Here is a 16,395-nt window from a genome sequence, read left to right as displayed (position 1 = left end):
GCATTAGCACAGCATTGCGGAATCCCATAGGAATGCATGGGATGCTTATTTTTTGCATTTTCGTGGCAAAATCGCGCGTTTAAAACTGCCACGAAAACACGAAAAAACACAACGTGTGAACTCAGCCTTACTGCAGGGGTTGGTAGTTTAACGGTGTCTGTTGCTGGCTTTGGGCATAATTCCGACAGTCCCTGGCAAGATGCCCCCGTCCTCCACTTTCCCAGCATTGGATTCTTCCTCTTCACCGGGGAGCACCTCGAGCCTGTCCTTGTGCCTCCGATGCCTGATGGGAGGGAGCTTACACCCAGTAATCCCTTATAGGTCGGGCCGAAGGATAGTTGTATGAGTACTATGGGTTAGACTGATGGTCTCCCATTCTCTGCTCCATCTGGGTTAATTTCTCTTGCATATTAACAAGGGACCGCTGCAAGTCTTGCACTACCTGGACCAGCTCCTCCTGATGACTTGGGTCCCCTCTGGTATTGGCGCCCTGGACACGCATCACCCCAGATGCGTAACTGTCTTCCTTACTTCGGGCCACTTCTTCTGCCACAATTTGATGAAATGAAAGAGCCGGATCTGCACGGACCCATTCTGACAGTGCTCTCCACAAGGATGTGCTGTGCAGTCCCAGAATGAATTGTTCCCGGAGTATCTGGTCTCTGGAGCCCATGCCACTAAGCCCATCCGACTCCTTTCTCTGCACTTCTACTAACACTTCTTGCAGTGCTGTCGCATACTTCCCCCTGCAGTCTCGAGAAAAATTTGGCGCGGAGGTGTCCCGCGCTAGCAGTCTCGCCGTAGATCTCTTCTAAGAATTTCACTAACTCCTTCTGGGTACTACGGGTAAGTTCCAGCTGTAAACAGACATTTCTATGGGCCTCTCCCTCTAGGGCAGTCAAAGCAATGTCCACTTCAAGGTCTATGCTGATGTTATAAATCTTCAGGGTGCTTTGCAGCCGGGACACCCAGTCAGACAGGGGCACACTAAATATGGTGCCCACAGGGAGTGTCCTTGCAGGGGTTCCACCAATGCCCACAGCATCCCCACTACCACTAGCATTCCCGCTGTTGCTGTCTGCTACCTCCATCTTGGTCACAGTCACCCTGCTCGCAGCGCCACTTGAAGCGATGGCCGAGGAAACCACCACTGGGAAGGAGACTACGGTACACAAGATGAGGTACATACAGCAAAGGGTAAATTTGTTGAAAGGCAAGAAATATATTGATAGGAAGGAGTAAGCAGGGGTATGCAATGACAAAAGACAATTTACAAGAGTGATATTCTTTAGCTGGGCCGTCAAATAGCACGGTGCTCCAACTATCACAGAACAATATATTTTCCAACAGGCAAAACAACACAGTAAAACACAGTATGATGCTACTCTAAAAATAGCCTAGCTGGCCTCTGCTACGCAGGCCACAAGGCTGCCGTCCTGTCTATTGCAGCCTATCCTGGACCCTAACATGTCCACATACGGGGTTAAACTCACAGTAACGTTGGGGACTAGTCCAGTCCTGGGGGCCCCCTGCAGTCCTATACGATGGTACGCACCTCTTTCCGGAAGCTATGTGAAACGCTATCCTCTCCTTGCTTGACAGTCCTGGAGATGCTTCTGGAAGCTATAGATTTCTTTCTTGTTTTTCTTCGTGTCTCCTCACAGTAACACAGGTCCTCCACCTTTATTATCCCCAGAAGAGTCTACACAATCTCACAAGTTAGGTTCAAGAAATTCCCTAATACCAGGATTAGCACAACTCACATGCCATATAACCAACTCATAATTCAAAGCACTCAGGGAATCACAATGGTTTTGCAACACAACACTGAATCTACGCCATCACGACCAATACCATCACCAACCCCCTCTCACTCCATCTGGTCCACCGCTACTTCCCCCATATGCAGCTCTCCAGTCCAGCTCACCCTACCAGACATTCTGAGTAGGACAAGAAAGTACTCATCCTCTCATCCGCGTACACTTTGTTTGAATGCCTATATTGCCAAACTAATCTCATTAGAGATGATGCCCTACCGTTTGGTTGAAAGCGAAGCTTTCCGCGATCTCATGGCCTATGCTGTCCCACGCTGTCCCACGCTATGACCTACCCAGTCGGCACTTCTTTTCTTGAAAAGCAATCCCTGCCCTCCATCGGCATGTTAAAGACTGCATTGTCCATGCACTAAAACAGTCAGTGAGTGGAAAAGTGCACCTCACAACAGATGCATGGACCAGTAGGCATGGCCAGGGCCGTTACGTGTCCATCACTGCACACTGGGTTAATGTGGTGGATGCAGGCTCCACTGGGGACAGCAGCGGTGGAACAGTGTTGCCTAGCCCACAGTATAGGAAACAGTTGGCTGTAGGCTTTCGATCCTCCTCCTACTCTATCAGCAAAAGCTCGTCCACAGAGCGCAGTCGCACGAGCACTCCATCCGCAGCTGGCAGTGTTGCACACGAGGTGTCCCACTATGGAACAGCTAGTGGTAAGCGTCAGCAGGCTGTGTTAAAGATGATGTCTTTGGGCAACAACAGACACACCGCGGAGGTACTGGCGGACTACTTGCAGTGACAAACAGAGTCATGGCTGGGCAGTCTACATCTTGAGGCAGGCAGTGATAATGGCCGTAATTTTGTGGCAGCCATAGCCCGTGCAAAACTCACACACATACCTTGCCTGGATCACACTTTGAACCTGGTAGTGCAGTGCTTCCTTTATAATTATCCGGAGTTAACATCCCTGCTCCATAAGGTGCAAAGACTGTGCTTGCACATCCGTCGCTCGGCCGTACACTCCAGTCGTATACAGAAGCTGCAGCGATTGCTCCACCTCCCCAAGCACCGCCTAATCATAGACATTGCAACAAGGTGGAACTCCACCCTGCACATGGTTGATAGGGGGTGCGAACAGAGGCAGGCTGTAATGCATTTGTGGGAGGATACACAGGCAGGCAGTTTGAGGGAAGACATGGAATTCTCAGGTGTGCAGTGGTCAAAGCTGAAAGACCTCTGTAAAGTCCTTCAGTGTTTTGAGGAATGCACACGGCTGGTAAGCGCAGACGACACCATCATAAGCATGAGCATCCCACTTATGCATCTGCTCATGCAAAGTTTGATGCACATTAAGGATCAGGCGTCTGCAGAGGAGGAGGAGGGAAGCCTTGATGACAGTCAGCCATTGTCTGGTCAGGGAACTGTCCTGGATGAGGTGGAGGAAGAAGAGGAAGAGGAGGAGGAAGAAGGGGATGATTATTTTGAGCAGGAGGATGCTTCTCAGGGGGCAAGAGAAAATGTTGGCATTCCAAGGTCAGGTACAGTGTTTGTGCGAGACTGTAGGGATGTGGATTTGCCAGAAAGTGCTCCTCCACCCACCACTGGCAGTGCATTATTGACACCTGGAACATTGGCCCACATGTGCGATTATGCCTTGCGGATCCTAAAAAGGGACCCCCGCATTTCCAAAATGATGAGAGATGACGACTACTGGCTGGCCAGCATCCTCGATCCACGCTACAAAGGCAAATTACACAACATTATGCCACAGGAGAACCTAGAGCTAATATTGGCTAACAAACAAGCAACTCTGGTAAACAGGTTGTTTGAGGCTTTCCCAGCACACAGCAGTTGTGCTGTTTCTCCCACGAGCCGCAGTGGGCACAATGGAAGTGGTGTTCGTGGTGCACACAAACGAAGTGGCGTTGGAGACAGGGGTTTAATGACCATGTTGTGGAATGATTTCTCAAGTACCGCTCACACGACTGCTAATACTGCATCGATTAAAAGTGACAGGAGACAGCAGTTGTCAAATATGGTTGCAAACTACTTATCCTTCCATATCGATGTTCTCCCTCACAAGTCATTCCCCTTTGACTATTGGGCCTCTAAACTGGACGCCTGGCCTGAATTGGCACAATACGCGTATGCCTTACATGAGCTCGCTTGCCCTGCTGCTAGTGTGTTATCTGAAAGAGTCTTCAGTGCTGCTGGATCAATCATGACAGAAAAAAGGACCCATCTGTCTACCCAAAATGTTGATGATCTAACCTTCATTAAAATGAACTATGGGTTGCAAAGGATTTTGTCCCACCTTCCCCTGATGACACATACGTTCCCAGAAAACTGCCTCGCTTTTGTCCTCCACTTCCTCAGACTTGCCCAATTCCGCCCTTTGCAGCAGCTGAATGTCCAGCCAACACATCAACATATGCCATTTTTTAAACCTCCCTAAGTGGGCTGCCCACCCCCCAATGGCTGGGGTCAACACCTGGTGCATCCGGGCAAGTGCCGTTGCTCTGAACAGGTGGATGGGCCCACAGATGTCCGACGGCACTGGCACAGGGCCCCTCATAGTACAATACAGTGTCTCTGATGGTGGGGGGGCCCACTCACCATCAGACACACCAGCGTACTATGAGGGGCCCTGTGCCAGTACCGTCGACCATGAGTGTGCCCCCCCTGCTTGGTCATGGCCACAGCACTTGCAAGTTGCAATACTTACCTCTCCCTGCTCCACCACTGTGTAATCTGGGCAGTTAAATTCTTCACAGGGACGGCCACTAGAAATTTGGTGTATTGATCGATGATGGTTAAGATGTAGCTATGCCCTGTCCTGCTGGCCTCTACCTTCAGATGATCAATGGCTACCATTTGTAATGGACGTCAACTTACAAGCGGATGCAGTGGTGCTTTATGATCACCTTTCACAGTTGTGATAGTCACAGACGTGTGACATTCCTGACAACATTTTTCAATGTCTCCTCTCATGCCAATCCAATAGAATCGCCTACGACCTGTGGCTTCTGTCTTTGGCACTCCAAAATGACCAGACACATCATGATAGGCAGTGAGGACCATGTGTACATCTCTCCCCGTGATCACAGTTTGATGGAGACGAGTAACGGTGATGTGATCCACGCTACTGCGATAGAGCAATCCTTTCTTCACAAAGAACCGTTTTTGCTGTCTCCACAGACACAGTAATTGCCTCTGCAACACCTACCGGGAGGTTTTCCCGCAATGAGTAATTCCCAAATTTCTGATAACACTCGAATTTCCGTCTGTACTTGTATCCATGTAGTTTCCAGTAGTGGATAGTCTGGACTGGCTTACTGAGATTGAAATATATGCGAAGATTTAAAAGTACCACAACACTGTATACTGTTGTACGCTTCGACTACCTTCCCTTTTTCTACTTGTTAAATTCTGGTGTAATACATACTGAGCCTGTGAGTGTCTGTGTCTGACCCCAGAAGTATAGACGAAAATTTACAATTACCCCTAGACTGGATACACCTGGTATGTGCTGATACAGTACCTTTGTTCCAAATTTTGTATTACGGTATCATCCATAGTGAGTGAGCGTGTGTGGTTTACGCCTTCTATATATACGGTGAATCTGTCGTGTCGGACACGGTTCGCACCGGGTTGTCCGGCAGACAGCGGTAATACCCCATCCTACCACTTTGTTCTCAGCAGCGCCGGTTGGTCTTCTGATCCGGTTTGGATTGGGTTAAACCAGGTTGTTAGTTTGGGTGAGGGCTTAGCCACACCCCCTGCCTTTAAATTGTCCTGTGTGACTTTAGGCGTCGCCGACTATAGCTCTTGCCTTGTGCTAGCGATACCGGTCTGAAGGGGGCATCTTAGGAGCATACAATATCTGGTGTAGTATATTCCATTGTTGCTATTATTTCCTCCCTGCGTGGTATTATTTGGTTGCCCTTGCACCTTATTGTTTTCTCTTGTGTGTACGTGGTGTGGTGTGTTTCCCTTACCCTTGTCCATACTTATTTGTGGGGTCTGGTGTTTGGTCTCTTCACTGGGTGGAGGGTGGTGGGTTCAGCTTAGGGCTGGACAGGAGACAAGGACAGGGTGGAGGCCCAGGCAGGCACACCTTCAGTGTAAACCCTGGGTTGAGGGACAGTCAGGGTTTCCTCTAGTCTGAGGGACACCGCAGGGGCCCCGGGGTTCAGCCTAGAGTTACCTAAGCTTCCCATGACATTATAGTCAGCCCAAGAATTAGTTACCATGGATCCTATAGTCTCCATAACCAAACAGCTGGAGGCTCTGTCCTTACAGGTCACTGACCTGAGGGTGGCGGTCCTGCAACAAGGCCTGTCAGTTCCTGCTGTTCAAACTGAGGCAGCAGTCAGGGCAGCTGAACCCAAGTTACCTCTCCCTGAACGATTTTCTGGTGATCGCTGTAAGTTCGCTGTATTTCGTGAATCCTGCAAATTGTATTTTCGTATGCATCTATTCTCCTCAGGAAATGAGGCTCAGCGTGTGGGTTTGGTAATTTCCTTGCTGAGTGGTGATCCACAAGCATGGGCCTTTTCACTACCTTCTGATTCACCTGCATTTGAGTCTGTAGACCTTTTTTCTGCTCTTGGTTTAATCTATGACGATCCTGACAGACTGGCGTTAGCAGAATCTAAAATACACTCTCTGCTCCAGGGTGAGCGACTGGCGGAGGATTACTGTACTGAATTTCGTCGCTGGGCTGTGGACACTCAGTGGAATGACCCTGCACTAAGGAGTCAATTTTTGCAAGGGGTTTCTGGAAGGGTTAAACAGGCTCTGTTAATGTATGAGACTCCCGCCTCTCCGGAGGCTGCTATGGTGCTTGTAGTACGCATTAATCACCGCTTTCGTCAGAGGTCGCAGGAGACATTTCCTGTGGGGGGGCAGTTTTTGGTGAGGCTACTTCGGGTGAATCCATTGAGCCTATGCAGATCGCTGGTATATCACATTCACAAAGTAACAAGCATAAATGTCCCTTGCCCAGAAAGCAAGGGGTTTGTTTTTTTTGTGGCAAGAAAGGACATTTTATTAATGCTTGCCGGCTGGTACCTAAGAAGGACGCGCCGGCGGAAAACTGCTAGGCTCACAGGGTTTGGAGGAGTCTAATCTGAGCCTTTGCATATTCTCCATGCTGGTCTCCCAGTGTATACTCCCTGCCAAGGTAGTAGTCGGGGGCCAAGAGCTGTCGATTACTGTATTTGTTGATAGTGGTTCAGCTGCAAATCTCATTGATGAGAGATTTGCGTGGACAGCAGGATATAAGGTGGAGAAGCTGCCTAATCCTATCCGGGTGGTTACCATCAATGCCTCCCCACTCTCACAAGGGGAGATTAAAGAGTTTGTGGCTGATGTACAACGCCACATTGGGGTCTTACACTCTGAGCGGGTAACATGTAAGGTGCTCAGTAATTTACCTGCTCAGGTAGTTCTGGGGTTTCCATGGTTGTCTATGCACAATCCGGTGATTGATTGGAAAACCCAGGACATAATTCAGTGGAGCAGAGATTGCCAGGAGAGTTGTCTGGCCACTTGTATTTCCGCGGTGACTTCCAGCATCCCGGAGCCACTGCTGGACTTTGCTGATGTATTTTCTGAAAAGGGTTGTTCAGAGCTGCCACCGCACCGACCCTATGACTGTGCTATTAGGTTAAAACCGGGAGCTAAGTTACCGAAAGCCCGGATGTTTAATATCTCAGGTCCGGATAGGCAAGCTCTCAAAGAATACATTGCAGAAAGTCTAAGCAAAGGGCACATTAGGCCTTCATCATCTCCAATGGCGGCAGGGTTCTTCTTTGTCAAGAAGAAAGATGGCGGATTACGCCCGTGTCTGGATTTTAGGGAACTCAACCAGATTACGGTTCGCGACCCATACGCGATGTCACTCATACCCGATTTGTTCAACCAGGTGTCTGGTGCCAAATGGTTTTCCAAACTTAACCTCAGCGGGGCGTACAATCTCATAAGAGTCCGTCAAGGGGATGAATGGAAGACGGCATTTAGTACCCCTGAGGGTCATTTTGAGAATTTGGTGATGCCATTTGGGTTGACAATCGCGCCAGCAGTATTTCAACATTTCATAAATGATGTCTTTTCTCATCTTTTGGGGAAATTTGTTATCATATACCTTGATGACATTCTTATTTACTCATGCGACCGTGATACACACATAGAGCATTTTAGGCAGGTATTACAGTTGCTCAGAGAGAACAAGCTCTATGCCAAGCTTGAGAAATGAGTATTTGTCGTCCAAGAATTACCTTTTTTGGCTTATGTAATTTCCGCCTCAGGGTTTAAAATGGACACCGCTAAGGTGCAAGCGGTGCTGCATTGGGATCGGCCTTATAATCTCAAGGCGCTTCAGCGGTTCCTAGGCTTTTCCAACTATTATAGGAAATTTATTAAGAATTTTTCTCTAATTGCTAAACCGCTCACCGACATGACTAAAAGAGGTACTAATTTTTCTGACTGGTCTGAGGCTACGGTGCGCGCGTTTGAATTCCTCAAAAACAGTTTTGCTTCAGCTCCCATCCTGGTTCAGCCTGATGTCTCCCTACCATTTACTATGGAGGTGGATGCATCTGAGGTGGGAGTGGGGGCGGTACTGTCTCAGGGCCCATCCTTGGGAAAATTGCATCCGTGTGCCTACTTCTCCAAGAAGCTGTTGCCTGCTGAGCGTAATTCCGATATTGGTAGCAGGGAATTGTTGGCCATCAAGATGGCATTTGAGGAATGGCGACACTTCTTGGAGGGGGCTGTCCATCAGATTACTGTTATTACAGACCATAAAAATCTGCTTTATTTAGAGTCTGCTAAACGCCTGTCCCCCAGACAGGCTCGCTGGGCATTATTCTTCACCCGGTTCAATTTTTTTGTGACCTACCGACCAGGTTCTAAGAATACTAAGGCGGACGCCCTGTCCAGATGTTTTCCTGGGGGAGAGCCATGTGAGGAGCCGGTGCCTATCCTCCAAAAGGGTGTTGTAGTCTCGGCTATCACGACAGAAGTGGAGGCAGAGATTGCTGAGGCTCAGGAGGAGGTACCACCGGGTCTGCCTCCTAATAAATCTTTTGCGCCACTACACCTACGCTTAAAAGTGTTAGGGGAACATCACGATACTGTCCTGGCAGGCCACCCAGGGGTTAAGGGCACTCTGGAACTTGTATCATGTCGTTTTTGGTGGCCCAAAATCCGGCAGGACGTGGCCTCATATGTGTCTGCCTGTACCACGTGCGCACGGGCCAAGACACCATGTTCCCGTCCTACTGGCATGTTGCATCCTCTCTGTGTGCCCAGTATGCCATGGACTGAGATTTCCATGGATTTCATTACGGATTTGCCCTCCTCGGCTGGGAACACGGTCATTCTGGTAATAGTTGATCGGTTCTCTAAAATGTCGCATTTTGTTGCTTTGCCATCTTTACCCAATGCGAAGACCCTTGCTCAGGTATTTATTCGCGAGGTGGTAAGACTTCATGGTGTCCTGTCTGACATTGTATCTGATAGAGGTACACAATTTGTGGCAAAATTTTGGAGAGCGTTTTGTTCACATCTAGGGATCAAATTGTCTCATTCTTCGGCCTTCCATCCTCAGTCGAATGGGCAGACTGAGCATATGAACCAAAACGTGGTACAATACTTACGCTGTTTTGTGTCTGACAATCAGGAAGAGTGGTCGGCGTTTCTTCCTCTGGCTGAATTTGCGATAAACAATCATTGTCAGGCATCGTCTGGGGAATCTCCTTTTTTTTGTGTTTATGGTCAACATCCCCAATTCTGTACCTTGCGCCAGGGGTGCTCTGTTGGCGTCCCTGAGGAGGACCAGTTGGGAGCACAATTGTCATCCATTTGGAGGAGAGTAAAGCAGCGCTTGCTGAGTGTAGGATCTAGGTATAGACGTGTGGCTGATGGTAAATGTGTGCCAGGTCCGGAACTGTGTGTGGGTGATTGGTATGGTTGTCTACAAGGAACATCAAACTCAAAATACCATCGCTTAAGTTGGGTCCCAGGTTCATTGGTCCGTTTAGGATCTCCGCAATTATCAACCCTGTGGCATTTCGTTTGGAGTTACCTGCCATATACAAGATACATAATGTGTTTCACAAGGCGTTACTTAAAAAGGTCGTGGGTTCTGTTGATGTTTCTCCCGTGCCACTGCCTCCCGTCTTGGTGGAGGGCACGTTGGAGTTTGAGGTGTCCAAGGTGGTTGACTCTCGGGTAGTGTGTCGCACTCTACAGTACCTGGTTCACTGGCGTGGCTATGGTCCTGAGGAGAGAACTTGGGTGCCGGCTTCGGACATACATGCAGACCGACTGGTTACGATGTTTCATCGCCGCCATCCGACAAGCCAGGCCCTCGTCATTGTGAGGTTCCTGGGGTCCCTCATAGAAGGGGGGGTACTGTCATGTCGGACACGGTTCGCACCAGGTTGTCCGGCAGACAGCAGTAATACCCCATCCTACCACTTTGTTCTCAGCGGCGCCAGTTGGTCTTCTGATCCGGTTTGGATTGGGTTAAACCAGGTTGATAGTTTGGGTGAGGGCTTAGCCACACCCCCTGCCTTTAAATTGTCCTGCGTGACTTTAGGCGTCGCCGACTATAGCTCTTGCCTTGTGCTAGCGATACCGGTCTGAAGGGGGCATCTTAGGAGCATACAATATCTGGTGTAGTATATTCCGTTGTTGCTATTATTTCCTCCCTGCGTGGTATTATTTGGTTGCCCTTGCACCTTATTGTTTTCTCTTGTGTGTACGTGGTGTGGTGCGTTTCCCTTACCCTTGTCCATACTTATTTGTGGGGTCTGGTGTTTGGTCTCTTCACTGGGTGGAGGGTGGTGGGTTCAGCTTAGGGCTGGACAAGAGACAAGGACAGGGTGGAGGCCCAGGCAGGCACACCTTCAGTGTAAACCCTGGGTTGAGGGACAGTCAGGGTTTCCTCTACTCTGAGGGACACCGCAGGGGCCCCGGGGTTCAGCCTAGAGTTACCTAAGCTTCCCATGACAGAATCAGAGATACCAATTTTTACCCTATACTCGATACAGCTTGTATCTTGTTATACAGTACCTTTGTTCGACATTTAGTATTATGGTCAAATCCATACTGAGTAAGCGTCTGAGACTGACTACAGGACTATGTTTACGGAGATTTCAATTGTACCCTATAATATATATACTTGCCATCTTGTTATCCAGTACCTTTTTTACAACATTTTTTATTATGGTCAAACCCAGACTGAGTGAGCATCTGAAGGTGACTCCGGAAATATATACCGAGATTTCAAATTTGCCCAACACTGTATACAGGTGTATGCTTGTACTACATTACCCATTTACAGCTTTTCATATTCTTGTGTACTCCATACTGGGCCTGAGAGCGTTTGTTTCTGCCTCCTGAAATGTATACGGAGATTCTGAATGTTTACACTATACTATATATACCTTGTATCTGGTGATACAGTACCCTTTTTCACCTTTTTATTTTATTGGGTAATCCATACTGAGCCTCTGAGCGTCTGTGTATGACTCATGAAATATATATGGAGTTTTACTGTTATCCCTAGACTGTATGGAGCTGTACGCTTCTGATACAGTACCATATATCTGCTGGTATTTTGGGTCAATTTTCTAAAACATGAGGAAGTATGGTGAAAGAGGCCGTGGACATGGGCGCGGGGGGCCACCTGGAACTGATGGTGGTGCATCTGCTGGTAGTGCCAAAAACACAATAGCAGCTAAGGCAGGAAGTGTTGAGCCTTCGTCATGGTGTAGCTCTGGAAGGCCTGTAAGGCTCCGTTTTATGGGAGTAGGTAGACTGCTTTTAAAGCCGGAGCATCAGGAATTGATTTTGGCTTACATTGCTGAAACAGCCTCCAGCTCTATCGCCTCCTCTTCTTAAGTTTAAAAAAATGCAAGCACTGAGTTGTAAGTGCAGGCTTTTGTGTCCTTCACCCACACCAAAAGTGAAGGATGCGGCAGCACACACTTCAGATTACTCCATGGAGCTCTTTTCACATTCCATGCCTGGGTTAATTAAAAATGGGGCCCATCATATACTGGAGCATTCCAAATGGGGAACATCAAACACTGGAGCAGCATTTATGGGGCCCATTATACACTGGAGCATTAGAAATGGGGCCTATTATTTATGGAGCATTATTTGGGCCCATAACACACTGGAGCATCGTCCATGGGGACCATTATATACTGTAGCATTATGTGGAGCTCATCATACACTGTATGGAACATATGTGACCAATTATTCTGTATGGAGAAATATATGGGGCTCATTATTCTGTATGGCGCACAATGTGGTGGCCATAATACTGTATGGAGTAATATACTGTCTTTTTTTGAGCTATTGTAGAATTTAAAATAGATCAGTCATGTCATGTAAGCAGTGAAGTATTTCTGATTGTACTATACCTATATTTCTGTGCCATATTGGAGCATCATGAGTTGTGGTATGTGTTAAAAGGGCGCTCTTTGGCCCAGGGCACATGAAAACCTGGAGCCAGCCCTACCCCCCCACAACTTTATCTAAATAACCCCCAGTTTTCAGTGCGTAACTATTATTATAAAGTAAATTAAGGTTGACAAGCTTCAGTAATAAGAATTGATGTTTTTGGCATTGAAATGGGCACTCTAGGTGTGTTTACTGTCCTCCACTCCCTGCCGACTTTGCTTCCCCATTGACTTGCATTGGGTTTCGTGTTTCAGTCGGACCCCCGACTTTTCCCTATTGTCGACCGATTTCGTGACCAGACTTTTGAGAAAGTCGGGTTTCATGAAACCCGACTCGACCCTAAAAAAGGCAAAGTCGCTCATCTCTATATTTGACGTATGCACATTTTGATTTACCATGTTGATTTATTATACCACATTTGCACTTTATAAATTGTACCTTTGCGCACATGGACTTTGAAGACTTATTCATTCATTATTAAGTGCTATTTTTTCACAATTGTGATTTATAAGGATATAGTAACTTTGCCCTGTGTAATATTAGTATTTATGCTCTGTTTTATATTTTAAATATGCATAATAAAATTTGTTATTTTTAGCTTTAAAAACTCTATGATCTCTATTTCTTAATTGAATTATGAGTATTTGTTGGTTACAATCTCACAAGTTCAGTCAGCCTCAAGCTATGCGTCTTCTTCTCACAGTTGCAGCATCTTCAGCTCAGAATCTGCACACAAGAGCCAAAACCCCTCACCAGTCTTTGCAGAACACACACAGTCTTTTGCAGGGGAGACAGAATGTACCATCACACCAGCTAAGGGGGGTGCTGTCTCTTAAAGTGGCAGCGTTTCTCTTACTGTCCATAGCAGTACCACTCCCTTACACTAGCACATAACTCTGTAGGTCTCTGGTGAGCGCCTGGGCCCAGGCTATCAACTGGATGCAAGATGTCATAGAGCCGAGGACCGACATGGCAAATCTCATGGATACCGGTTTTCTGCTCTGCAGGACATTTATCTTTGTCCTCAGTTGAATCTGTTTTTCATTGGGAAGAAGGATGTTTGCCCCTGAGATCAGGACATGATAATATGCGTCCTGCAGATCAATTGTTACCATGACAAAGCTTTTTCCTTTCAGAGGAACTGCCGACTTGACGGACTCCATCTTGAATCTCCTGTAATAGATATATTGGTTCAGAGGCTTCAAGTTTATTATAATCCTGTGGGCTCTGTTAGTTTTTTTTTTATTATGAAGAGCCTGGACTTTCTTCTTCTCCATCTCCGGGACTAGTGAAATTGCTCCAGAGGCCAATAAGCTTGTAAGGCCTGACTCCAGGGCGCCTTGGAGTGTCTGTTTAGAGAGATGCATAATTTTTACTCTCTGTGGAGGGTTGGAGGTAAATTCTATTTTCACTCTTTCCTGGACGGATCTTAGAACCCATGGGTTGGTGAATATCTCCCACCATTGATGAAGGAAATGAGAAATGTGACCTCCTACTTTCCTTTGAGCGTCATGGTTTACTCTGATGCTTGCCCTGGGAGAGAAATAAATTTCTACCCCGGCCTTCTTTAGGGTAGCTCCACTTCCCTGCCTTTCTGTTAACTCTGTACTGGGAAGACTGCTCCTGAGGAGGCCGAAAGGACCTCTTTTTGGCACTCTTTGGCTTAAGCAGTGACTTTTTCTTGTCCAAAACCTTCTCCAGTAAGTCATCCAGAGCTGGCCCAAACATATATTTCCCTTTAAAGGGAGTGGAACATAGCTTGATCATAGATGCTACGTCCCCACCCCATGATTTTAGCCATAGGGCTTGTCTCACCGAGTTGAAAAGGGACGCTGATCTAGCCGCTACTCTGAGGAATTCCGCCGAGGTGTCTGCCAGGAAAGCTGTGGCATTTTGGAGGAGGGGTAGCGAGGCGAGGATCTCTTCTCTGGGAGTCCCTGCTGCCAGGTGTTCTTCTAGCTGTCCCAACCAGTGAGATATTGATCTGGCTACCGATGTAGAGACTGCATTTGTATTTAGTAATGCCGCTGATATTTCCCAGGTTTTCCTGAAGAGTCCCTTCAATTTGCGCTCCAGAGGATCCTTCAATTGAGAGGAATCCTTAAACGGCAACATAGTTCTCTTGGCCACCTGGGCAACCTGAATGTCTACCTTGGACACCTCAGACCAGCATTCTGCAGTCTCATCATCCTCTAGGAATCTATCCTTCAACTCTGAGGGAGTGCTCAGCCTTTTTTCTTTTCCCACTGCTCCAGCTCACAGATATTCTTGTGTATCCAGAAAACCAGCTTCCTTTTTGATCAGAGACCTCTGAACATTTCTTCTTGCACTGTAAGTGCTGGTTTCTCCTCTTCCACTTGCATGGCTGTTGTCGCCGCTGTGAGGAGTTTCTCCATGTTATCCGAGGAAAAGTAGTATCTCTTCTCCTGCATCTCTGGGTCAGGACTCAGCTTGCCTTCTTCCAGGAATTCCTCCGGCCTGGACTACTGGGAGTCCGAATCCTCTTCCTGATAAATCTTCCTCTTTTTTGCTGCTGGAGGGACACTAGGAGCAGGTATTGCCCAGGAGAAGGATGCTAGGGAAGATTGTATCTCCTGATGCACTATCCCTTTAATCTCTTCTCTTAAAGAGGGCTGTTCTTCATTTAGAACCTTCTCTATACAGTCCTGACATAACGGTTTTCCACGTGAGGAGGAGAACTTTTTTGCACATTTACGACTAGTGGCCTTGAATTTACTCCTTGGTGCAGGTTCATTGTCCCCCTGAAAGAGAGGAGAAGGTAAAAAAGGATTTAAGTATCTCTACCTGCACCATGGAGGGGATCCAAAGCCTGTATACTTACAGGGATCGTAACAGCACTGAGCTCCACAGGCGCAGAGCGGGAAGGATCAGACTCCATGCTACAGTACCATAGTTTGTCCTATCTTACTTGAACTTCTGCCCAGTGCTCCTTAAGTAGGGCAAACGGACCAGCACCTTCCTCTAATCAGAGGGGTTCCTCCCCCGCTTTTCCCCGGTTGGTGGACTCCCCCTGTGGAGTCCAGCTGAGTCTTGCATTTGAATTTCCCTATGCGTTCCACTGTGGAACGCAAAATCGGAAGTGATGATCTCAGCATGTCGGCCAGCATCTGATGTCATTTGCAGCCACTGGGAATGCATCAGTCTACAGAGATGGAAGCCTGAAGCAACGCTTGCTTCGCAACACTGCGGTCCATGATCCACAGGAGCAGGGGGAGGAGATGGGACCCAGAGAGCTCAGAGACGCCTCCCGCCCGAGAACTCCCCCAGACTTTTATCCAGATTTGCAGACTTGGAGACACCAGCAACGTCCTGAGTCCAATGGAGACAGGAACAGCATCCTGAAGGAGGGTAAGACCGACTGATCTCCTGCTGCCCGGCTATGAATTTTCAGGTGTCTGCCACTGGCACAGAGCACTGAGAATGACCTCTTCATCCCTATAGGAACTGGAAAAACATTGGGTAAGAAGGTGGGAGGGGCTATTTGAACTCTTTCGTATTTCCTGTCCCTATTAGGATGAGATGACATCCTCCTGTGTGCGGTCGTGGGCGGTTATTAGAGAAAAAAATGCACATTTTTACAGTTGCATTTTTCCTGCCAAAAGAGGCAGAAATAGTGCAGAAATTTTCCTCAATGTATGCACACATATAAAGGCTACGTTCACACTTTGCATTTTTGCAGCAAGCTTTTTTTCATTCAAAGTTTAAGCTGCGTTTTAGTTGCTTACAAAAAGCTTTGCTGCTTTTTTTGTTTAGTTTTTGCTGTTTTTTTTTATTTCTTTGTTTTTGTCCACGTACATTCTTGTGCATGCCAATAAAATTTAGTGCATGAAAAAATAATGTTATTCAACTTCATCAGGTTTGGCACCAAAAACGCATCAAAACCTGATACCTGCATTTTTTGCAGCATTTTTGCAGTGTTGTTTGCACTACCTATTGCTATCTATGGGTGAAAAATGCTTCAAAAGCGCTGAAAGAAGTGATATGCTACATTTTGCAAAAACGCAGCTCTTTGACAATACGGTCAGGAAAAAAAAAGGTGTACGCATGAGATTTCTGAAATCTCAAAGTCTTTGCTGTTACTGTGAAATGCAGCGGAAAATGTGCATTAAAAATCACA

The 16,395-nt window shown here is 47.3% G+C and overlaps 1 protein-coding gene across 1 annotated transcript in view; it reads right to left on the bottom strand.

Annotated features, from left to right (window-relative positions):
* LOC141046798 (uncharacterized) overlaps window positions 1–14,689 on the bottom strand; it is a 33,258-nt gene extending 18,569 nt beyond the window's left edge. Inside the window, exons 1-3 of the mRNA XM_073541422.1 lie at window positions 14,566–14,689; window positions 13,867–13,993; window positions 13,140–13,430 (exon numbers count right to left, since the gene is read on the bottom strand). Of these exons, the coding sequence (XP_073397523.1) occupies window positions 13,140–13,430; window positions 13,867–13,993; window positions 14,566–14,689 (542 nt within the window). The remainder of the gene's footprint in view (window positions 1–13,139; window positions 13,431–13,866; window positions 13,994–14,565) is intronic.
* Between the last annotated feature and the right edge of the window lie 1,706 nt (window positions 14,690–16,395).

This window comes from Dendrobates tinctorius, unplaced genomic scaffold, assembly GCF_039654945.1.
Source record: "Dendrobates tinctorius isolate UK_male_01 unplaced genomic scaffold, ASM3965494v1 ptg000120l, whole genome shotgun sequence".
NCBI lineage: Eukaryota > Metazoa > Chordata > Amphibia > Anura > Dendrobatidae > Dendrobates > Dendrobates tinctorius.
Note: the sequence above shows the minus strand (reverse complement) of the source record. Positions and strands in the feature narration are given on the sequence as shown.